The sequence below is a fragment of the Muntiacus reevesi genome, chromosome 20 (genome assembly GCF_963930625.1).
Source record: "Muntiacus reevesi chromosome 20, mMunRee1.1, whole genome shotgun sequence".
Taxonomy (NCBI): Eukaryota; Metazoa; Chordata; class Mammalia; order Artiodactyla; family Cervidae; genus Muntiacus; species Muntiacus reevesi.
Window position 1 is genome coordinate 8,270,222 of NC_089268.1, and position 26,167 is coordinate 8,296,388.

A 26,167-nucleotide genomic window follows, 5' to 3' on the forward strand; every position below is an offset into this window, starting at 1 on the left:
GCAAATTATCTAATCAATTTAATCAAATTATCATTTTAATACTTCCTTTATTTGTAATACTATTTTCAATTGGAATATTTCAACACAGTAATAAAAGTAAAATAAAATAACAATTTAGCAGTCAAATAGCCTCATCTTTAAAAATTGTGTTTAAGAAAGATATAAAAAGCTTAGGATATAGTGAAGAGAAAAAAAGTTTTATAAAAAAATCTTTAAAAAATAGTATTTCTCTAAAGAAAAATAAATGCAAGGGACTTAATAGCCTTTAAAGTAAGAAAGTTTATGTTATCTTATTTATAAATAAAACATACAAGTTCCAATTTAAGTTGCTCTGAGTATTTTGTTTGTTTTAATATCATTAGATAAATATTGAAAAATGAGAGCAAGACAGCAATTTGAAACAAGCTGATAGTAAAATAAAGCTGCAGGAAACTGAACAATAGCATGTCTTTTGAACAGAACACCCAGAGTCAAACCATAATAAATTTATATAATAACTTAATCAGCTATAAAAAATGCATTTTAAAGGGTAAAGAAGGAATGCATTATTTATTATGTGGCCTTGTTGCTTTTAGTTCAGAGTTTAGAGAAAAAAATTAGATTATCACCACACATCATTCACCCAAATATCTTCCAGGTAGATCTTTGACTTAATTACCTTAGATATAGAAGTTTGAAAATCTAGAATAAAAGTTAAAGCCTTGTCCAGGTCAAAGCCATTAAAAGTAAATTTATGAAGCCAGAAATAAACTGGAGTTTAGTCATTAGTATAAAAAAGTCAGTGTTCCCAACACATTATGAGCTCAGATCCATCAAGATTTTAAAATTGAAGTCTCTGCTGGAAAAATGAATAAAGGACAAGAATGCTAGTGACTTTTATTCTAGGGTCACTTCCTACTCTAGTCCTCACCTGCACACTTTTTGGTGAAGATTGCCCCTACCCTCAGGCTTTCAAGCACTTTGACTCCATCCATTTCAAAACCACTTACATTTCAATGCAATTCCATTATACGGGTTCTTTGTTTGTTTCAGTTGCTGGAGATCAGTCAAAATGGTGGAGTAGAAATACCCTGAGCTCACCTCCCCTCACACCGTGTGTTTACAGGGCTGTCTGCACTACCGGAGTGGAAATAGTTGAAGACCAGGCTAAGGTATGAACAATACTTCCCAGAGCTCAGGTCTGCCACAATGTGTCAGGGGAAGAAAGATTCTTCTTCTGTTTTGAATGTTATTCAGTTTGTCTGCTTGCTTTATAGCAGAAACTGAACAGTGGATCTTGTTTATTGAAATCCCATTTCTATTCTTTGGTGACAATTTCTACTCTCAGATACACCTACATCTCAAAGTAGAATAACCCAGAAATAGGCTGAGCTGAGTTAAACTGAACATCACAGAATAAGGGGAGCAGAAAAACCACCTGGGCACTTGGAACTTTCACTGAAAACCAAACAATGTTGCTGCAAAGACATACAAATGCCTGCAGTGATGGGAGGACAGGGAGGCAAACCCAGAGATGCTGAAGCACTCAGACCAGGAGAGGCCCCCGAATAGGTCAATTAATCATCATTAATAGAAGAATGTTCCAGGATTAGGCTACCTTCTAGTCTCAGTTGTCACTAGATTCCCCCTTGCTCTACTCGCTACCTAGTCAATACTTCCAGTGTCTTAAGTGGATCATACTCTCTCTTACTGTGAGATTGATCATCTCTGCTCACTTTTCCTGAGACATGCTCTTCTCTTTCCACATAGCTTTAGTAATTCCTCCCTGCTCTACTCACCTCCACAGCAGATGTTACCACTTCCCTGGAGTTTTCTCTGGCCCCAGAAGTGGAGTTGTGTGCCTTCCTATATGATACGCGCCCTCACTGCTCAATTTAAATTCCTATTGTATTTGCATTTCCGCACTTAAGACATTGTGTGTTGTTAGCACTGCTTTCTCCTCTCTCTCCCTCTCTGTCTCCCCATCTCCTTCTCTGCACCCCCTGTTTCTCTCTCCCCACCTGCTTGAAAATAGGAGCAGAGCAGGATATTTTTGCTGTTTGTATTCTTAATGCCTAGCATAATACTTGACACATATTACATACTCAAAAGAAGTTTCTTGCTGAAAAATAAGGAAAAAGACTTTACGTATAGATTAAAGGTGTATGATCAAAGCAAGGGAGAATATAATTTTATATAGGAAAAAAGGATACATCTATTTTTACCCTAATGGAATTTTTTTGTAAAAGAAAAAATAGAACAGTTCCTTGAGAAAACCTATATGGTAAATATACAATGAGTAAATCTTGACACTGAACCTTCCTTGATAGATAGATAATAGATAGATGGAAAGAAAGATAGATATAGACAAATATAGTTAACATTTATATATAACCATAGTATTGTTAAAATAGATATTTTGAAGAACCTAAAGTTTTCTAAAACATTTTCAGGCTCTTATTTCTGGTAAAGTGGAATGATAATTCCATCTCATAAGGCTTTTTGAACAGGAGGATTGTGTGACAGTGCTGCTTCAGCAATTATAAATATAGTTGGTATATTAATTAAATGCATTTATTAATTGGTTTAATCTTGCAGAGCAGTAATTCTTACAATTTCCCAAGAAGATTCTCTAAAAGCAGAACACATAACCATTGAAGGGGCTAGGAGATGCAGATCAAGTCAGCTCTCCACAACCTGGAATTTGTGTTTCTGTTTTCTTTTTTTTTTTAAGTTTATGCAAATTTGGAATTCTACTTGAAGATATACCTCTATTTGTTCTGATATTATAATGTTGCTGACAAAACTTTTATACTTCCCTGCTGACTCCAGCTGGGTAGAGTCATATCAAGGCACTTTAGCCAAACAGACATGAATAAACTAGAAAGGTCATTTCTGAGTCAAGGCTTTAAAAGAAATGAATTTAAAAAGTCCTCCTCATGCTCTTCTTATTTTCCAGATGCAGAATAAAATAAAAACATGTGACCTTAAAAGATGGCAGAGCAACAAAGTAGAAAAAGCTTGGGTCCCTGAAACCACATAGGGGAAAGCCACCCCAAATCTAAGACCTCCAATCTAGAACTATTAAATGAATAATATACTTCTATAAAAATGTATTTGAATTATCAAGTATTTTGAGTCTATTTATTGCAGCAGCTACTGTTATTCAAAGCAGTGCGGCCTCTAGTCCCCCTCCCAAAAAGAAAGAACTAAGTACTTTGCCATTAAAGATACCCCAAGACCCAAACTCAATGTTTTTGTGTTGCCTATACTTAATTACCACACGTTTATTTTCATTTTCTAAGTAAGTGTTCATTGATCTGCCTTAGACTTCACCATTCATTAAAAACCTTTAATTAAAACATCTGCTCAGAATGTAACAATTTGCCAGGGGTTAAACATAATATAGCATGAAATTTCAGGTTTACCATTCAGTTATTATTTAGAAAGGAAGAAGGGGGAAAAAATGAGTGGGGAAAAACAAGTGGTGGCTCTAATAAAACTACATAAAAAAAGGTGCAGTTTCATTTAATAGTGATTTGTGTTCCTGGAATCCTTTCTCTTTGTATGTTTAGAAAATATGAGGAAATTATATTAGAAATTTAACTCTGAAGCATTATTTTTACTTCTTAATGAAATATAGTTGATTTTATAATGGTGTCTTAGTAAAATGAGGTATATATATTCTTTTCTTACATTCTCTTTCATTGTAAGTTATTACAAGGTGAAGCATAGCTTCTTTCATAGCCTCTTTGAGGTAACTATCTTTAAATGGATAGATGAATAGATAAATAAATATATGATAGATAGGTAGAAATTGAGTGTTTAGGACCTAAAAGATACTAAGTATTCCAAGACAATTAGGTGCTAACATATAAAATTATGACTTAGTCATTCTACCATGATGTTCATAATCTGTAAAATATTGACTCATTATTACACATGATTACTTTCTTCTCATAAACAATAAAAATAAAACATTAAAGCTCTAAAAGGTAAGAAAAATAAGTTACAGAATCATAAAAATCACAAGGATTAGAATCATCATGGTCTCTAGTCCAATGATTTGTCTATTTTCTTTGAATCCATCAACTCTTTCTTTTCATCAGACTGATTAAGTTTTCTGCCATCTTACTCATATCCTGAACCCCTTGCTTTTCCCATGCCTCATTGCATCCATATGGAGAACTGTCAGTGTTAAGTGAACTCATTTCTCTTTGCATCCACCAAAGTGCTGATTACAGCCGCAGAGATCATATATATGATCGCAGAAGGTACCATCAGCAATGTGAGGCAATTCCTATTGGTCCCTGGGGCAACTCCCGCACCTAAATATCCAGAGGACCACTGCAAACCATCTGTATCCTCAAATTTCTGATCATTCATCCTCCCACCACCTCCTCCCTCTACAGATAACCTCGCCTCCTAATTCCTGGAGGTTAGGAAAAGAAAAGCAATCTGATAGGAATGAAGTTTCGTTTAACCTTCTTTATGCCTCCTCTGTTGATATAGTACACTTGCCACTCAGTCTTTCTCTAAGACAGATGTCTTCACATACTCTGGATCCCAAGCTTAACAGTTTTCCAGCTTTCTCCAGATCTTACAATAACCACTTTTTGAAACATCTTCACTGGTTTCCACTCTTTCTTTGCAGGCTCATCATTTTCTAGCCAGTTATGAATATTAGCTTTTTCCCATGCCTTAGCCTCAGCCTGTCTTCCTTTTTTTTTGCTTTCCTTATTCTGTTCAGTACCATTCATCTTCAACCCTTGCCTCTACTATGACCTTCAGATCTGTATATCTACCTGTCTTCTCTGACATCTATCTGCATTTTTATGTCTCAAAGACATCTTGAAGTCACCAAGCCCAGTAGTGAACACCACATCTCCATTTTATCATCCATTTCAATATTAAATCCACATTCCATCTTCCAGCTTTTCTCTTGAAATATTTTTTGACTCACCCTTTTTTTCTCAACTCTTCCACCATCTAAATCCAAACCATTATTTTTTAATCACCATTTGCCTTTTGTACCACATTCTTTATATTCATTGCTTTAACAAAGCAATAATTTTTAAAAATACAAAGATCATACCACTTTCATATTTAAATCTTCAATGACTTCCCTTTGCTCTTAAGATCCCTAATGGAATATTTAATATCTTTGACTAAATTCCCCACACTAGCCTACAAGTCCTTGCCTTCCAAGATTCAGCAAACACAACTTTCTTTGTGCTCATGTACTACTTTGTATCCTGACCACAAGGACTTTACACAAACTAGTCCCTCTGCCTGCTACTAAACAACTCATAAATCTTATCTCCTACTTTTCTTCCTCAAGTCTCTTTCTCGGATCTTCAAGTCTAGATCAGGTATTATAATAAATGTTATCACTTTCCACCCTGCCTTTGTTAAATATATCAAAACTTCCCTTTTTTGAGTGTCTTTGGTTAATATATAGTTGCACTGTGAGGGCAAAGGCTGTGTGTTTATGTTTTGTTTTCATTTTTCTCTTCACACCTGATACCCAGCACAACATGATGAGGAAGATGGACTTTCTTTTAGTGTTTGTTGAATATGTAGAAAAGAGAAACAACTCATTCTGTGTCCAATTTTAAGTAACATTATGGATTTACATCAAACTTACAGAAACCTCTGACTTGGATTTTCAATAATTTACTCAAACCAAATGCCTTCACAGTCATTTTTTGGAAATATGCCCAATTTCTATCACTTTGCAACATTTTAATGTATTTGGGGTTGTGACTCGATGGACATGAGTTTGAGTAAACTCCAGGAGCGGGTGATGGACAGGGAGGCCTGGCATGCTGTGATTCATGCGGTCGCAAAGAGTCAGACACGACTGAGTGACTGAACTGAACTGAACTGAATTTAATTTAAAAAACTGCAAACCTCATTCACAATCTACTTGAAACATCTTTGTTATTTTTTCATGTTTTTCTTGGACTTCTCAGTGTTTACTTTCCTTTTGGCCTTCATCTTCCAATTATTTGCCTTTTATCTCTCTCTCTCGCTCAGTCAATTTTTATATGTTAAAAATTTGATACTTTTGACCCCAGACACACAAACATACCAACTTTAGCATAAAAATTCGGGCCTTTCATAAACACAATTGTATTTCCCTAACAGCCATACATCAACTCATAGAATATAAACTTGATGAAGACCCTGTGTCTATTTTGTTTCCTGATATATCCCTAGCTTCTTAACAACACACCTGGAACATAGAAGTACTCAATAAAATAGTTACTGAATAAATAAACTTTCACATCAAGCATTATTGAGCCATGGCAAAAATATGTCCTAAAATAATTTTTATTAGTCTCTTTTGTAACAGAGAGATTATTCCTCAATAAAATCCTGTCCCACAAGCAGGGATGACAATGACTTATCCACATAATTTCCCGTAACTTTCTAAAATATCTAGCTGCTACTTTTTTTTCATTAGAGTTCTAGTGGTAATTCCTGGAATCATATGCAAAAGTAAATGCCTTTAAGGTACTACTTTATATTTCCAAATGAGGGTTTAAAGAAAGTTCATAAGTTTTGGTAGACAAAGACATAGGATGAGCTATCACTCATATAGAAGACCATAACATAGAGACCACTGGCCACAATGAAAATCTTAATTATCATATTCTTCATTGTGTGATACACTTTCACCCCACATTTTAACATCTCTAAATTGAAATCCATCTAATAATCAATGGAGTTGCTTAGTTTAATTAGTAACTTTTCATTCTTCTTCTTATTATTATTGGCATATAAAATAAGCCATGTTTCAAAATACCTGGCATTTTTAATTCAATTAAGTCCTTTCATGACCACAGTATCCAAAGCAGAGGTTTTGGTAAGAAAAGAGAGAAGAGTAAACTAAAATGGTGAGGCGTGAAGCAGAGAAGAAGATCTAGGAGGAAATAAACACCAACCAGAAGAGGATTACCACGAGGGCTGTGAGGATGTCTATTACTGTGCTTCAGAGTACTTTTGAAATGCGGGTCCCTATATGAAATCTGTCAGCCAGACAAAGCTTCCTAATGGAGCAGTGGCTGTGAGGAGACAGAGCACCTCAGCTATAACAATGAACACAAAACATCTTCTGAACCCTGGCAGAGGACCCCAGACATCCAGAAAGGCAAACCAACATCCTTGGAATGAGTCCATGAATCTCTCTGGGTGTTCTTGGCTGTTGAGAGCCATTTCACCATTAATCTAGAGGCTTTGTCCTCTGTGCTATATCACCTGAGAAGTCTCGATGCTACTGTAAGGAGTCAGGTCTGAACCCCAAAGGTAGGAGACTTAAATCTAGGACTTTGGGCCTTCAGAGAACTCCTCACTACATGGAACATTAATAGACAAGAGCCCACCTGAAGGCCCCCAACTCAGCACAGACCGAGCACCACCCAAGAGCCAGCAAGCTCCAGTTTGGGATGCCTATACCAATCCTTCAGCAAAACAGGAGCGCAACTCTGCACATCAACAGGCAGTCTGCCCAAATCCATACTGAACCCCCAGGTACCCCAAAACACACTAGTGGACACAGCACAGCCCTCCAGAGAAACAAGATCCAGCTCCATCCACCAGAACACAGGCACAAGTCCCCCCACCCTGGAAACCGTCCCAAGATGCTGGTCCCAACCTACCCATGGGGCACAGACTCCACAATTAAGAGGAGCTGCAACCTTCCAGCCTGCAGAAAGGAGACCCCAAACTCAATACATTAAACAAAATTAAAAGACAGAGAAATATGCAGCAGATGAAGGAGCACAGTACAAAGCTACAAGACAAAACAGGCCAGGAGGAAATAGGTAGTTCACCTGAAAGAGAATTCAGAATAATGATAGAAAGATGATTTAAAATCTTGAAAGCACAATGGAGGCACGGATAAGAAGACTGGAGGCAAGTCCAAGAAGATGCAAGAAATGTCTAACAAGGACCTAGGAGAATTAAAAAATAATCAACAATGAACAATGCAATAACTGAGCATAAAAATATACTGGAGGGAACCAACAGTAGAGAAACTGAGGCAGAAGAATGGATAAGTGAGCTGGAAGGTAGAATGGTGGAAATAGCTGAAGCAGAGTAGAAAAAGAATAAAAAGAAATGAGGACAGCCTCAGAGACCTCTGGAACAACATTAAACATTCCAACATTTAAAGCATAGGTGTCCTAGAAGAAGAAGACAAAAGGAAAGGGCATTAGAAAATATTTGAAGAGATTATAATTGAAAGTTTCCCTGAAATGGGAAAGGAAATAGCCACCCAAGTTCAGAGAGTCCAGAGAGTCCCATACAGGATAAATCCAAGGAGGAACGCCAAGACACATATTAATCAAACTAATGAAAACTGAACACAAGAACAAATATTAAAAGCAGCAAGGGAAAAGCAACAAATAGCATACAATAGGACCCCCATAAGGCCAACAGCTGACCCTCAACAGAAACTGTGCAGGCCAGAATGGACTGGCAAGGTATATGTAACGTGATGAAAGGGGGAAAACTACAACCAAGATTATTTTACTCAGCAGGGATCTCATTCAGGTTTGAAGGAAAAACCAAAAGCTTTAAAGACAAACAAATATTAAGAGAATTCAGCACCACCAAACCAGTTCTTCAATAAATGCTAAAGGAACTTCTCTAGACAAGAAAGTTAAAAAGAAAAGGCCTATAAAAACAAATCCAAAAACAATAAAGTAAATGGTAACAGGATGAAACTTATCAATAATTACCTTAAATGTAAATGGGCTAAATGTTCCAACCAAAAGACACAGACTGGCTGAATGGATACAAAAAGAAGACCCCTATGTATGCTGTCTACAAGAGACCCACCTGAGACCTAAGGAGACATACAGACAGACAGTAAGGGGCTGGAAAAAGATACACCATGCAAATGGAAATCAAAAGAAAGCATGAGTAGCAATACTCATATCAGAAAAAATAGACTTTAAAATAAAGACAGTTATGAAACAAAGAAAGACACTACATAATGACCAAAACTGACATATTGCTAGCCAGACTCATCAGGAAAAAAAGGGAGAAGGCTCAAATTAATAAAATTAGAAGTGAAAAATGAGACGTTACAACAGACAACACAGAAATACAAAAGATTGTAATATTCTACTATAAGCAACTATATCCCAATAATATGGACAACCTGGAAAAAACCATCAAATTCTTAGAAAAGTATAGCCTTCCAAAACTGAACCAGGACAAAATAGAAAATATGAATAGGCCAATTACAGACACAGAAATCAAAACTATAATTAAAAAAAAAAACTTCCAGTAAACAAACACCCAGAGACAGATGCCTTCAAAAGTGAATTCCAACAAAAGTTTAAAGAGCTAACACCTATCCTACTCAAACTCGTCCAGAAAATTGCAGAGGAAAGGAAACTCTCAAACTCAGTCGATGAGACCAGCAGCATGCTAAAACCAAAACCAGACAAATATGCCACAAGAAAAGAAGCTTATAGGCCAATATCACTGATGAACATAGATGCAAAAGTTTTCAACAAAATTCTAGCAAACAGAATTCAACAGCACATTAAAAAGATCATAAATCATTACCAAGTGGGCTTTATCCCAAGGATGTAAGGATTCTTCAATATCTGCAAACCAATCGATGTGAGACACCATATTAACAAACTGAAAGATAAAAACCCTATGATTATCTCAATAGATGCAGAGAAACCTTTTGACAAAATTCAATACCAATCTATGATAAAACACTCCAGAAAGTAGGACCAGAAGTGACCTACCTCAACATAATAAAGACTATATATGACAAATTCACAGCAAATATTATTCTCAATGATGAAAAATTGAAAACATTTCCTCTAAAATCAAGAACAAGACCAGGGTGCCCACTCTTTCCACTATTATTCAACATAGTTTTGGCAGTCCTAGACACAGCAATCAGAGAAGAAAAAGAAATAAAAGGAACCCACATTGGAAAAGAATTAAAACTCTCACTGTTTGCAGATGACATAATTCTTTACAAAGAAAACTCTAAAGATGTCACCAGAAAATTACTAACAGTAATCAATGAAGATAGCAAAGTCAAAGGATACAAAGTTAATACACAGAAATCCTTTGCACTCTTATACACCAACAATGAAATATCAGAAGGAGAAATTAAGGAAACAATCCCATTCACCATTACAGGCAAAAGAATAAAACACCTAGCAATAAACCTACTGAAAGAGACAAAGCAGAGACGTGTTTGAGAACAAAAGTCTGTATAGTCAAAGATATGGTTTTTCCAGTAGTCATGTACCAATGTGAGAGTTGGACCATAAAGAAGACTGAGTGGCAAAGGATTGATAGGCAATTCCTATCAAACTATCAATGATATTTTTCACAGAATTAGAACAAATAATTTTACAATTTGCATGAAAACACAAAATACCCCAAATAGCCAAAGCAATCTTGAGAAAGAAGAATGGAGCTGGAGAAATCAATCTTCCTGACATCAGACTATACTACAAAGTGACAGTCATCAAGGCAGTATGGTACTGTCACAAAAAAAGAAATATAGACCAATGGAACAAGATAGAAATCCTGGAGATAAATCCATGCACCTATGAGGACCTTGTCTTTGATGAAGGAGGCAAGAAAATACAGTGGAGAAAAGACAGTATCTTCAATAATTGGTACTAGGAAAGTTGAGGAACTACAAGTAAACTGCATGTGAAAAATTAGAACACCTCATGGCACCATACACAAAAATAAACTCAAAATGGATTAAAGACCAAAAAATATAAAACTCTTAGAGGAAAATTTAGGCAGAACATTCTTTGACATAAATGACAGCAAGATCTGTGACCCACCTCCTGGAGTAATGGAGATAAAAGCAAAATAAGAGAGAGGAGGAGCCAAGATGGCGGAGGAGTAGGACGGGGAGACCACTTTCTCTCCTAGAAATTCATCAAAAGAATAACTGAAAGCAGAGCAAACTTCACAAAACAACTTCTGATCGCTAGCAGAGGTCACCAGGCGCCCAGAAAAGCAGCCCATTGTCTTCGAAAGGAGGTAGGACAAAATATAAAAGATAAAAAGTGAGACAAAAAAGCTAAGGACGGAGATCCGTCCCGGGAAGGGTCTTAATAGAGGACGTTCCCAGACACCGGGGAACCCTCGACCTGGCGGGCCTGGGGGAAGTGTTTGAATCTCAGAGGGCAACCTGACTGGGAGAGAAACAATAATAAAACCCACAGATTACGAGCCTAAAAGCAACTCCCAGCAGGAAAGTACCCCAGACACCCGCATCCGCCACCAGCAAGTGGGAGCGGAACGGAGAGGAGCGAGCGGCATTATTTGGGGCAGGGTCCGGGCCTGAGAGCCCTGTGGACAATCGGAGGGAGCTTATGTGAGTTCCCAGCTTGAACTGTGGGAGAGCAAGAGAGAGAAAATTAACCGGCCAGAACACGCTGCCTGCGGTTCGCAGAGCAAAGGGACCGAGATTCTGGATGGTCGACATCCGCCGGGAGGGTCGCGGCGAGACAAGGGGCACAGGCACCCGACCGGCGCAGGCGGGGACTGGGGCTAGGGACGCGGCGGGCAGAAGGCACACGCACCGGACTGGCGCCGGCGGAATCTGAGACTGGGACCGCGGAAGGGAGTGGGCGCGCGCACCCGGGGAGAGTGCGACCGCCAAGCCCCTGGCTGCCTGGACCGCTCTGACGGGGAGGGCACAGGGAGCAGGCGCAGATCTCAGTTCCGACCCTTGGCGGAACACCCGAGGGCTGGAACTGCGCACAGCGCCGCTCCATATAGAACAGCTGGGAGCCTGAGCAGCTCCGGAGCCCGAGCAACTCTAGCCCCTCCCTGCAGCGCGACGGAACTAGCTACCTGAATAAGAGTCCACCTCCGCCCGCTTGGGTCAGGGCAGAAATGAGGCCCTGAAGAGCCTGGCAAACAGAAGCCAAACCGCTTCAGAAGGAACTGGTGCAACAGATTAAAATCCCTGTAGGAAACACTGACCACACCACAAGGGTCCTGTAGATATCAAGAAGTGTAAGCTGGAACGAGGAGCTATCTGAAACTGAGCCGAACCCACACTGACCGCAACAGCTCCAGAGAACTTCCTACATATATTTTTACTTTTTTTTTTTTCTTTCTTTCTTTTTTTCTTTTTTTTTTTTTTTAAGCGGGGAAGAAAAAGAAAAAAAAAAGAAAAAAAATTTTTTTTTAGTTTTATTTTTTCTTTTTAATTTTTTCTCTTTTATTTTCCTTTAAAATTCCCTATTACTCCCCCATTACTCCTTAACATTCATTTTCATAAATTCTTACGATTTTTGTAGTTAGGGAAAATTTTTTTTCCTCTTTTTTTTCTCTTCTTTTTTTTTTTTCCCCCTTCTCCTCCTCTATTTTTTATTTTTCTTCTTCTCTTATTTCTTTTAAAGTCCTCTCGTACTCCTCTACTACTCCTTAATTATTCATTTTCAATACACTATAACCTTACAAAGAGGAGAGGAAAAAAGGAAAAAAAAGAAGAGAAGCCTTATTTTTAAACCGAACCTCATATATATTTCTAAAATTTTTGGGGGGGTGTTTTTGTTTTTGTTTTTAATATAGTATTTTTATGAGTCTAACCTATACTCTAGATTTTTAATTTTTGTTCTTCAGTATATGATATAAACCGTAAACATTTAAGAATCTAATATTCAGTTTCCATTTTTATTCAGGAGTGTGGTGATTATTCTCTCCCAATCTTGACTCTCTGTTTTCTACCTCAGAACACTTCTATTTCCTCCTTTCCCCTTCTCTTCCCAATTCAATTCTGTGAATCTTTGCTGGTGTCTGGGCTACGGAGAACACTCTAGGAACAGACGACTGCATAGATCTGTCTCTCTCCTCTTGAGTCCCCCTTTTTCTCCTCCTGCTCATCTCTATTTCCCTCTTCCCTGTCCTCTTCTTCATGTAATTCTGTGAACCTCTCTGGGAGCCCCTAACAGGGGAGAATCTTTTCGCCATTAACCTAGAAGTTTTATTATCAGTGCTGTATAGTTGGAGAAGTCCTGAGACTACAGGAAGAATAAAACTGAAATCCAGAGGCAGGAGATTTAAGCCCAAAACCTGAGAACACCAGAAAACTCCTGACTACATGGAACTTTAAGTAATAAGAGACCGTCCAAAAGCCTTCATACCTACACTGAAACCAACCAACACCCAGGAGCCAACAAGTTTTAGAGCAAGACATATCACACAAATTCCCCAGCAACACAGGAACATAGCCCTGAAAGTCAACATACAGACTGCCCAAAGTCACACCTAACACATAGACCCATCTCAAAACTCATTACTGGGCACACCATTGCTCTTCAAAGAGAAGAAATCAAGTTCCACGCTCCAGAACACTGACACAAGCTTCCCTAACCAGGAAACCTTGACAAGTCAACCGTCCAACCCTACCCACTGGGTAAAAACTCCACAATAAAAAGAAATCACAGACCTCCAGAATACAGAAAACCCACTCCAGACACAGCAATCTAAACAAGATGAAAAGGCAGAGAAATACCCAACAGGTAAAGGAACATGACAAGTGCCCACCAAGTCAAACAAAAGAGGAGGAGATAGGGAATCTATCTGAAAAAGAATTTAGAATAATGATAATAAAAATGATCCAAAATCTTGAAAACAAAATGGAGTTACAGATAAATAGCCTGGAGACAAAGATTGAAAAGATGCAAGAAATGTTTAATAAAGACCTAGAAGAAATAAAAGAGAGTCAATTAAAAATGAATAATGCAATGAATGAGATCAAAAACACTCTGGAGGGAACCAAGAGTAGAATAACGGAGACAGGAGATAGGATAAGTGAGGTAGAAGATAGAATGGTGGAAATAAATGAAGCAGAGAGGAGAAAAGAAAAAAGGATCAAAAGAAATGAGGACAACCTCAGGGACCTCTGGGACAATGTGAAATGCCCCAACATTCGAATCATAGGAGTCCCAGAAGAAGAAGACAAAAAGAAAGGCCATGAGAAAATACTCGAGGAGATAATAGCTGAAAACTTCCCTAAAATGGGGAAGGAAATAGCCACCCAAGTCCAAGAAACCCAGAGAGTCCCAAACAGGATAAACCCAAGGCGAAACACTCCAAGACACATAGTAATCAAATTAACAAAGATCAAACACAAAGAACAAATACTAAAAGCAGCAAGGGAGAAACAACAAATAACACACAAAGGGATTCCCATAAGGATAACAGCTGATCTATCAATAGAAACCCTCCAGGCCAGAAGGGAATGGCAGGACTTAATGAAAGTAATGAAAGAGAATAATCTACAACCTAGATTACTGTACCCAGCAAGGATCTCATTCAGATATGAAGGAGAATTCAAAAGCTTTACAGACAAGCAAAAGCTGAGAGAATTCAGCACCACCAAACCAGCTCTTCAACAAATGCTAAAGGATCTTCTCTAGACAGGAAATGCAGAAAGGTTGTATAAACATGAACCCAAAACAACAAAGTAAATGGCAACGGGACCACACCTATCAATAATTACCTTAAATGTAAATGGGTTGAATGCCCCAACCAAAAGACAAAGATTGGCTGAATGGATACAAAAACAAGACACCTATATATGCTGCCTACAAGAGACCCACCTCAAAACCAGAGACACATACAGACTAAAAGTGAAGGGCTGGAAAAAAATATTTCATGCAAATGGAGACCAAAAGAAAGCAGGAGTCGCAATACTCATATCAGATAAAATAGACTTTCAAATAAAGGATGTGAAGAGAGACAAAGAAGGACACTACATAATGATCAAAGGAGATTATCTCAATAGATGCAGAGAAAGCCTTTGACAAAATTCAACACCCATTTATGATTAAAACTCTCCAGAAAGCAGGAATAGAGGGAACATACCTCAATCCAAGAAGAAGATATAACAATTATAAACATATATGCACCCAACATAGGAGCACCGCAATATGTACGGCAAACGCTAATGAGTATGAAAGAGGAAATTAATAGCAACACAATAATAGTGGGAGACTTTAATACCCCACTCACAACTATGGATAGATCAACTAAACAGAAAATCAACAAGGAAACACAAACCTTAAATGATACAATGGACCACCTAGACCTAATTGATATCTATAGGACATTTCACCCCAAAACAATCAATTTCACCTTTTTCTCAAGTGCACACGGAACCTTCTCCAGAATAGATCACATCCTGGGCCATAAATCTGGTCTTGGAAAATTCAGAAAAATTGAAATCATTCCAGTCATCTTTTCTGATCACAGTGCAGTAAGATTAGATCTCAATTCCAGGAAAAAAATTGTTAAAAATTCAAACATATGGAGGCTAAATAACACGCTTCTGAATAACCAACAAATCATAGAAGAAATCAAAAAAGAAATCAAAATATGTATAGAAATGAATGAAAATGAAAACACAACAACCCAAAACCTATGGGACACAGTAAAAGCAGTGCTAAGGGGAAGGTTCATAGCATTACAGGCTTACATCAAGAAACAAGAAAAAAGCCAAATAAATAACCTAACTCTACACCTAAAGCAGTTAGAGAAGGAAGAAATGAAGAACCCCAGGGTCAGCAGAAGGAAAGAAATCTTAAAAATTAGGGCAGAAATAAATGCAAAAGAAACTAAAGAGACCATAGCAAAAATCAACAAAGCTAAAAGCTGGTTTTTTGAAAAAATAAACAAAATTGACAAACCATTAGCAAGACTCATTAAGAAACAAAGAGAGAAGAACCAAATTAACAAAATAAGAAATGAAAAGGGTGAGATCACAACAGACAACACTGAAATCCAAAGGATCATAAGAGACTACTACCAGCAGCTCTATGCCAATAAAATGGACAACTTGGACGAAATGGACAAATTCTTAGAAAAGTATAACTTTCCAAAACTGAACCAGGAAGAAATAGAAGATCTTAACAGAACCATCACAAGCAAGGAAATCGAAACTGTAATCAAAAATCTTCCAGGAAACAAAAGCCCAGGACCAGATGGCTTCACAGCTGAATTCTACCAAAAATTTAGAGAAGAGCTAACACCTATCTTACTCAAACTCTTCCAGAAAATTGCAGAAGAAGGTAAGCTTCCAAACTCATTCTATGAGGCCACCATCACCCTAATTCCAAAACCAGACAAAGATGCCACAAAAAAAGAAAACTACAGGCCAATATCACTGATGAACATAGATGCAAAAATCCTTAACAAAATTCTAGCAAACAGAATCCAACAACATATTAAAAAAATCATACACCATGACCAAGTGGGCTTTATCCCAGGAATGCAAGGATTCTTTAATATCTGCAAGTCAATCAATGTAATACACCACATTAACAAATTGAAAGATAAAAACCATATGATTATCTCAATAGATGCAGAGAAAGCCTTTGACAAAATTCAACACCCATTTATGATTAAAACTCTCCAGAAAGCAGGAATAGAGGGAACATACCTCAACATAATAAAAGCTATATATGACAAACCCACAGCAAGCATCACCCTCAATGGTGAAAAATTGAAAGCATTTCCCCTGAAATCAGGAACAAGACAGGGGTGCCCACTCTCACCACTACTATTCAACATAGTCTTGGAAGTTTTGGCCACAGCAATCAGAGCAGAAAAAGAAGTAAAAGGAATCCAGATAGGAAAAGAAGAAGTGAAACTCTCGCTGTTTGCAGATGACATGATCCTCTACATAGCAAACCCTAAAGATTCTACCAGAAAATTACTAGAGCTAATCAACGAATATAGTAAAGTTGCAGGATATAAAATTAATACACAGAAATCCCTTGCATTTCTATACACTAACAATGAGAAAACAGAAAGAGAAATTAAGGAAACAATACCATTCACCATTGCAACAAAAAGAATAAAATACTTAGGAGTATATCTACCTAAAGAAACAAAAGACCTGTACATAGAAAACTATAAAACACTGATGAAAGAAATCAAAGAGGACACAAACAGATGGAGAAACATACCGTGTTCATGGATTGGAAGAATCAATATTGTCAAAATGGCTATTCTACCCAAAGCAATCTATAGATTCAATGCAATCCCTATCAAGCTACCAACGGTATTTTTCACAGAACTAGAACAAATAATTTCACAATTTGTATGGAAATACAGAAAACCACGAATAGCCAAAGTAATCTTGAGAAAGAAGAATGGAACTGGAGGAATCACCCTCCCTGACTTCAGACTCTACTACAAAGCCACAGTCATCAAGACAGTATGGTACTGGCACAAAGACAGAAATATAGATCAATGGAACAGAATAGAAAGCCCAGAGATAAATCCACGAACCTATGGACACCTTATCTTTGACAAAGGAGGCAAGGATATACAATGGAAAAAAGACAACCTCTTTAACAAGTGGTGCTGGGAAAACTGGTCAACCACTTGTAAAAGAATGAAACTAGAACACTTTCTAACACCATACACAAAAATAAACTCAAAATGGATTAAAGATCTAAATGTAAGACCAGAAACTATAAAGCTCCTAGAGGAGAACATAGGCAAAACACTCTCTGACATAAATCTCAGCAGGATCCTCTATGACCCACCTCCCAGAATATTGGAAATAAAAGCAAAACTAAACAAATGGGACCTAATGAAACTTAAAAGCTTTTGCACTACAAAGGAAACTATAAGTAAGGTGAAAAGACAGCCCTCAGATTGGGAGAAAATAATAGCAAATGAAGCTACAGACAAAGAATTAATCTCAAAAATATACAAGCAACTCCTGAAGCTCAATTCCAGAAAAATAAATGACCCAATCAAAAAATGGGCCAAAGAACTAAACAGACATTTCTCCAAAGAAGACATACAGATGGCTAACAAACACACGAAAAGATGCTCAACATCACTCATTATTAGAGAAATGCAAATCAAAACCACAATGAGGTACCATTACACGCCAGTCAGGATGGCTGCTAATCCAAAAGTCTACAAGCAATAAATGCTGGAGAGGGTGTGGAGAAAAGGGAACCCTCTTACACTGTTGATGGGAATGCAAACTAGTACAGCCACTATGGAAAACAGTGTGGAGATTTCTTAAAAAACTGGAAATAGAACTGCCATATGACCCAGCAATACCACTTCTGGGCATACACACCGAGGAAACCAGATCTGAAAGAGACACGTGCACCCCAATGTTCATCGCAGCACTGTTTATAATAGCCAGGACATGGAAGCAGCCTAGATGCCCATCAGCAGATGAATGGATAAGGAAGCTGTGGTACATATACACCATGGAATATTACTCAGCCGTTAAAAGGAATTCATTTGAATCAGTTCTAATGAGATGGACGAAACTGGAGCCCATTATACAGAGTGAAGTAAGCCAGAAAGATAAAGAACATTACAGCATACTAACACATATATACGGAATTTAGAAAGATGGTAACGATAACCCTATATGCAAAACAGAAAAAGAAACACAGAAGTACAGAACAGACTTTTGAACTCCGTGGGAGAAGGTGAGGGTGGGATGTTTCAAAAGAACAGCATGTATATTATCTATGGTGAATCAGATCACTAGCCCAGGTGGGATGCATGAGACGAGTGCTCAGGCCTGGTGCACTGGGAGGACCCAGGGGAGTCGGGTGGAGATGGAGGTGGGAGGGGGGATCGGGATGGGGAATACGTGTAACTCAATGGCTGATTCGTGTCAATGTATGACAAAACCCACTGAAATGTTGTGAAGTAATTGGCCTCCAACTAATAAAATAAAATTAAAAAAAAAAAAAAAAAGCAAAATAAGAAAATGGGACCTAATTACACTTAAAAACTTTTGCACAGTGAGAAAAACTATAAGCAAGGTGAAAAGACAGCTCTCAGAAAGGGAGAAAATAATAACAAATGAAGCAGTTGGCAAAGGATTAATCTCCAAAATATACAAGCTGCTCATGTGGTTCAATACTAGATAAACAAACTACCCAATCCCAAAAAGGGCAGAAAAACTAAACAGACATTTTTTCAAAGAAAATGTACAAATGGTTAATAAACACATGAAAAGATGCTCAACACTGCTCATTATTAGAGAAGTTCAAATCAAATCTACAATGAGCTATCATCTCACACCAGTCAGAATGGCCATCATCAAAAAATCCACAAACAAGAATTGCTGGAGAGGATGTGGAGAAAAGGGAACTCCCTTGCATTGCTGATAGGAATATAAATTGATACAGCCACTATAGAGATTCCTATAAAAACTAGGAATAAAACCACCATTTGACCAAGCAATACCACTTCTAGACATATACACCTAGGAAACCCAAACTGAAAAAGACACATGTACCCGAATATTTATTGCAGCACTCTTTACAATAGCTAGGATGTGGAAGCAACCTAGATGTCCATCAACACATGAATGGATAAGAAAGCTGTGGTACATATATACAATGGAAACTACTCAGCCATGAAAAGGTATATATTAGAGTCAGTTCTAATGAGGTGGATGAACCTAGAGCCTATTATATGAGTGAACTAGGTCAGAAAGATAAAAATAATATCATTATTAATGCATATACATGGGATCTAGAAAGATGGTGCTGACGAACCTATTTGTAAGGCAGCACTGACGATGCAGACATAGAGAACAGACTTATAAACGAGGGTGGGTGGAGGAGGGAGAGGGTGAGATGAATGGAGAAAGAAGCATGGTAGCATATACACTATGGTATGTATGATTCAGGAACAAACTGGGGCTCCATAACTACTTAGAGGACTGGGAAACGGCAGAAGGTGGGAGGGAGGTTCAGGAGGGAGGAGACACATGTACACCTATGTCCAATTTATGTTGATGTACGGCAGAAATCAAACCAGTATTGCGAAGCAATTATCCTTCAATTCAAAAAAATAACTAGAAATAAAACTATCATATGACCCAGCAATTCCAATACTGGGCATACATCCTCAGGAAAGCATATTGAAAAGGATATCTGTACCCCAATATTCATTGCAGCACTATATCTAGGACACAAAAGCCACCTATATGTCTATCAACAGATAAATGGATAAAGAAACCGTGGTATATACACACAATGGAATATTACTCAGCTATAAAAAAGTAATGCATTTGAGTCAGCTCTAATGAGACGGCTGAACCTTAGAACCTATATACAGAATGAAGTAAGTCAGAAAGAGAAAGACAAATACTGTGCATTAGCACATGTACATGGAATCTAGAAAGCTGGAACTGATGGTCCTGTGTGCAGCGCAGCACAGGAGACACGGACATGAAGAGCAGACTTAGGGTCCCAGTGGGGAGGAAGGGAGTTGCAGAGAGTAATAGCAAAACAGTATGTAAAACATACTGTTATATACATATAAAACATATGTAAAATAGATAGCCAGGGGGGATGTGCTATACGATGCAGGGAGCCCAGAGCAGGTGCTCTGTGACAGCCTGGAGGGGTTGGATGGGGAGGAAGGTGGGAGGGAGGTTTAAGAGGGAGAGGACAGATGTATACCTATGGTTGATTCATGTTGCTGTATGACAGAAACCATCACAATATTGTAAAGTAATAGTCCTCCAGTTAAAAATAAAAGGATGAGGAGCAAAGAAATTTAAGGGTTTATCTATCTACCTACTGTAAACATATAATGTATATAAATATATAATATATATGCAATATATACAATATGTATGCAGTATATATAAAATAGTATAAGTATATATTTGTAAATATATATATTTTTATAATGCTATCATATGGAAATACACAACTTTTACCACCTTATACTGGAATCGCTTGTAAATGTCTCTACTTTATTCCCTAAACTCCTTAAGAATAGGACTAGGTATTAATCTTCCTTGTATTCCTCAGTGATGGGCATTTGATAGAAGTTTAAATTCATTAAGTACAAGTGAGTTAAATCTAATAGCTTTGTGTTTGACAAATTCATAGCAAATAGGATTTGATGCAATAAATTTGTAAGGTATTTCATAAAAGTACACTAAGCTCTCTGATAAGGAACATTAACTTACTTGGGTTATTTGATTACTCTCTAATTCACTGATGCATTAATTTTCTGAATACAGTAATTACCAAATCAGGCATTACTAATAGAGAAATGAATAAAAATCTACTGCCTCAGGGCATTTAACAATGCCCAAGGGCCCTAACATATTTCTGAAAAATAAACAAAATCTCCAAAAGTTATTTGCTCACTGGAAGAATTAGCCTTGCTAATTGTCACACATATGAGATAAATTTTTAAATGTCTCAACCTTTTAGGAGTTTATTATAAAAGTGAACACATTACTTCAGTTGACACACTCAACATGGAAAATACACAAACAGTGCAGAGTGATTAAATAGAAACACATTCATATTGTTCAACCCCAGCATGAACAAATTTAGGAGCAGATTGAAGAAAACCTGATCAGCATGGCAGGAGAGAGATGATAAAGGATCAGTTCTAATCAGTCAAGAAAGATTCCACATCAAGGTTGCCATTTCCAGAGTTCTCTGAATAATAAGAAAGATCATTTCAATCACCCAGTGTGCAGGAAAAATTTTTCCAAATCATGACTATTACTAGGAGACACAAAAACTGACAATGAAACATACATAGGAAGGAGATTTAGAAGAAACAGGGCTTTCAAACTGAAGGGAAATGGAACTCCAGTGGCACTGAACTCCCAGCTCCAGTAGCAGTTTAAAGGAATTTTTTACTCCGTTTGCCTTTCTGAAAAGTCACTGAACAACTAAGAATGGAAAAGCAAAGTAAGACAAGTTTTCACAGTTCTCACATAGATTTAAACAAATAATTTTACAATGGATAAAAGGAGATCTTACCCTCTTTTCCTGCTTAATCTCTACCATTTGTAATTCCATCCAAAACCTTCTCCCCACATCCTAGCACACCTTGGTTTTGCACACTTTCCTTGATCACACCATATGTAGAATTCCAATAGTCTATTTCCTTGCCCTTAGAACAGATTCTTAGGATGGATTCCCAAGTAATTGAGAGACTTGCTTTGGTACCCTTCCTAAAATAATGAGTTAATTTTTTACTGGACTTTAAAATAATGACTAAATAATGTCAAGGTTTTACAATTTTTAATTCGTATGAGAATCTCTCATACCAAGAGGAATTCTGGCACCTAAATACACCACATAATCTATTTTCAATTTTATTTTCAGGAAGTATTAAATGAAGATTTTTGAGAAATCACCTTACCCAGTGAGTTTGACTGCATGTGTCCGAAACTTTCGGTATTTTTCTGAGTCTTCATTTGTGCTGGTAATGTGTCTATATATCCCTGTCTTATAATTGAAGAAATCCTCATGAACTTGCATTATAGCTAAAATAAAATCCAACAGGATAAATGACATGATTTTAAATCATTATCTTTAAAAAAAAAAACCTTCAGAAATTCTTACAGAACAGTCAACAAGTAAATTACCAGGGGTAGAATCTAAAAAGGAATTTTGTAGTTCAGCTTAATTTTCTTTCCTACTTAATCGATTGAAATATTTTCTAGTTCTCTTATAAAAGTAACTTTTAGCTACTTAGAATATTACTTAAGGTCACATTACACATTTAGAACTTGATCTATTTTTAATTGACAGAAGCAATATTATCAGGAGCTGAATCTTTGCAGGAAACCCACTACACTCACTGGTGATCACTATTTCTCCATTAACCGTGGGCTTTTCCACCAGTCCCTTAAAATTTCAATTAAGTTATCAGTGAAGGGTGAAGCTAATAAACAGGATTTAAAGTAATTGTCCTTCCTCCATAGAAGTAAATACAAAAGTTTCCCTTGGTGAGTTTGAATAAAAAGTAAACCCTTAGCAAAAAAATAGTCTGACAAGATTGCATCCCTCCAGCTCTGGGGAGCTAAGCCAATAGTGTATTATTTAGAAAGGAAGAGCTTATACTCTTCAGAAGGAAGAGCTTATATTTTATAAAACTCTCCTTTCTTCCCTCACCTAGATTATTTCTTTTTCTTTCCTGTATTGTGGCTGTTTTATTGAAAGGCTTGAACAATTTATGGTGAAATACTTTAAACTTCTCCTCTAGAAGACATGAATTGAAAGCATTTTTATTTGGGCTAGTTACATATACCTTGACAACTATGCACAATGCTTGTCTTAGTTTGATGTGAATTTTAAATAAAATAAGAAAGAAAGCCACTAACATTTGATAGATCCTAAAATGAAGCTTCTCCTCCAAAGAATCACTTTTGATTTCTACTTTTTATTTCATTTTTTAATGTTGCATGCCTTTTCTGATGGTGTTCAAATATTCATAAAAGAGATGAAATCTTCTTTTTTTACTTAAACACACCTTTCCATAGGATGTTAAGAATTTATATAACTGTACTCTATGCAGCTCTTTGCTTTTGTCCTCTTTCCCACACCTAAACTTCTTTCAATTCTACAGATTTTAGGAGAATGCACACAGTACTATTTATTCACCATTCTATCACATTTTACATTCCTTTGTAAGGCAGAGGGGGGAAATGCTGTACATTAGCACTGGCAACAACATGCAGACAGCCATGTTGCATCTACAGCAAGACGAGGCAACCAGCATTTATAACTGTGAAGATATTGCTATTGGCAATCTCTTCCATAGAGCTACTGACTCTGTTAGCATTCAAAGCACCATGAATAAAAAGTACTCTTCAATGCAGAAAAATACCCTCCCCAACTAAAGAAACATGAGTGAGATGCCATGACAATTAACCTGAAGATGGATTCTTCCTTGAGTTTCTGACACCAAACAGACCTGATGATCTAACTACATAAGCTACCATAGTACAATTTTACTTTTGGAAAACCGCACAAACATTACTTTCTACCCACACACAAGGGTAGGATACCGAGCTCTGCCTTCTGCTCTTGGTTCAGGCTGGCAGCAGGAAGGTTCTCAACAAACATTGGTTCCATGGATGCTGAATGATTTGAACTTCAACTTTATTATTTTCAAATTTTACCTCTTTATTTTTGATATAGTCTGTAAAATTCACAAATACTTAGGTACCTGACCATTAAATAAGCATAAGATATTCTCAATTTTCAATCATTATGCTGCAAATTTCTTTTAACTGATTAAAGAATGAGAGAGAAACTTTAAACAGTAATATAATGATTTAAAGACTCAAAGGGGTTTAGATAATTCGACCAAAGTCATTTAAGTAGCTAATGTCAAAATTGGAATTTCAAATTCAACCTTGACTTCAAATGCCTGACTTCCTTCAAGTCTGTCACACAAACTCTAGTTAATGAAGGATATATTTAAATTACACATTAATTCCCTACTGTTTTTCTAGCCTTCAAAGATTACACAACTGAAAGAAGGAAAAAAAAAAAACATTTCTTTTTATTCATTTCAGGTTTTTTGTAAGGCCCCAGGATTTTAAAAATTGAATTCAGGCCATGTTCAGAATAAGCTTTGGTTTCTCAATAAATGTTAAGTGATGATAAAGATCAATAAAAGTCTTTCCAGCACAATTTTAAAATCTGTAGTTCCTGTTAGCTGTTGAACCAATCAATATTGATTAGGCCTGCACTCAGAAACACAAAAATACATATAACCAATAGTTCCTTGGGTATACCTCAAATGTTTTCAATTTAATTTTGGTTTGTTTAACCTAATTATTTTATTTATTTATCAATTCCACTGCATTGATAATATTAATGTGTTTTTGGACTTTTCAGTATTCACAGCCTGAATTTCTATTTTAGGCCTCACTAGTTTTGTTCTTCCAAGCATTTCAAGGCAATATTTAATGCTGGAAATATATACTGTGAACTTATTTTTATTCATACCATTGGTGCAAAATAAATTCCAATAGATAAGCAGAGGAACTGTGTATCAGATATAATATCTTCATATCAAATCAATGGACATTTTATAAATTAGTATATGATTTCCTTATTGATTTTAGTTTACTATCCATAACACATTTTTAAAATAGATCAAAATGGAAAGCATTTTATAAAACACAAAAATCATCCTGGCTTGTTTGCTTTCTTTCAAGCTTATAGGAAAAGGGAAGTGTCTACTTTGTTTCTATTGCTAAACCTTCATTTTTTTACAATCCATAATCTAATCCATTTAAACTGAAGTGAGAAGATTTTTAACACTATGTATGAGTCAAATATAACTAAACAAGTTGTCAGCATTTCCTATTTGAATATCTTTTGGGTCCATGATCACTTCGAATAGACTAAGCTGACTTTCATCCAATGTGTCATTAACATTTGTTCAGCAATTCACTTTATGAATGAGTCTATCTTCTTCAAGTACAAGGGGAGCTAATGAGGCTATTAGGTGAGAATATCTCCTATAATTATATTGGTCTTACAACCATTGAATATTTAAGAATTATCTAAAAGCAAAAAATGTCTATCATTTATTAAGCTCTTTATATAGGAGTTAAATGCAAAGTTGTTTATTAAAGGAATAAATAAGACAAAATCATATTTCATCCAAGCTTACCTTGTGTACACGCTAAGCCACTTCAAACAAGTCCAACTCTTTGTGACGCCATGGACTGTAGCCCTCCAGGCTCCACTGTCCATGGGATTCTCCAGGCAAGAATACTGGAATGGATTGTATTGCCATGCCCTCCTCCAGGGGCTCTTCCCGACCCAAGGATCAAACCCGTATCTGTTATATCTCCTGATTGTCAGGCGGGTTCGTTACCACGAGTGCCACCTGGGAAGACCAAGCTTACCTTGAACTGGTCCATTTTGCATGATTTCTCTCATGATCTCAGTTTCCTGGAAGGAAAAATATCAGTGAGCATCATTACTGTTGTCAGAGTATACTAAACCTACTATTTGGTCTGTGATGTTAGGGGTTGTACAATCAGTTTAGGAATTATGGAACCCAGTGTGTCTTGATGACTTGCAATTTACTCTTAATCATGCTTTGAAACACTTGCATGTGAATCTCCACATCAGTGAAGTTGCTAAAGACAAGACACACTATGTTTCATTGACTCTTACCACGGGCAGTAATTTCGGAACAAGGAGAAAATATAATAATTTTTATGGTCAAAAAAAAAATTAAACAGAACACTGTTTTATCAGTGGAAAGTAGTGTCATCTCCATTCTTTGGTCCGCAACAGTGATCCCAGATGATTATTTTGTAAGGTTCCTCAGTTTTAGCATACAAATATTTCTCTGTTTTCATCCACTAAAA

At 36.8% G+C, this 26,167-nt stretch overlaps 1 protein-coding gene across 5 annotated transcripts in view; it reads right to left on the minus strand.

Moving 5' to 3' along the window:
• TINAG (tubulointerstitial nephritis antigen) overlaps positions 1 to 26,167 on the minus strand; it is a 140,110-nt gene that overhangs the window by 71,387 nt on the left and 42,556 nt on the right. For 4 of the 5 annotated variants that reach the window (XM_065913223.1, XM_065913219.1, XM_065913221.1 and 1 more), the window contains exons 8-9: positions 25,697 to 25,742; positions 22,186 to 22,309 (exon numbers count right to left, since the gene is read on the minus strand). In XM_065913223.1, coding sequence (XP_065769295.1) covers positions 22,186 to 22,309; positions 25,697 to 25,742 — 170 coding nt within the window. Of the gene's footprint in view, positions 1 to 22,180; positions 22,310 to 25,696; positions 25,743 to 26,167 lie in introns of all 5 variants that reach the window. The other variant, XM_065913222.1, reaches the window with a different exon arrangement.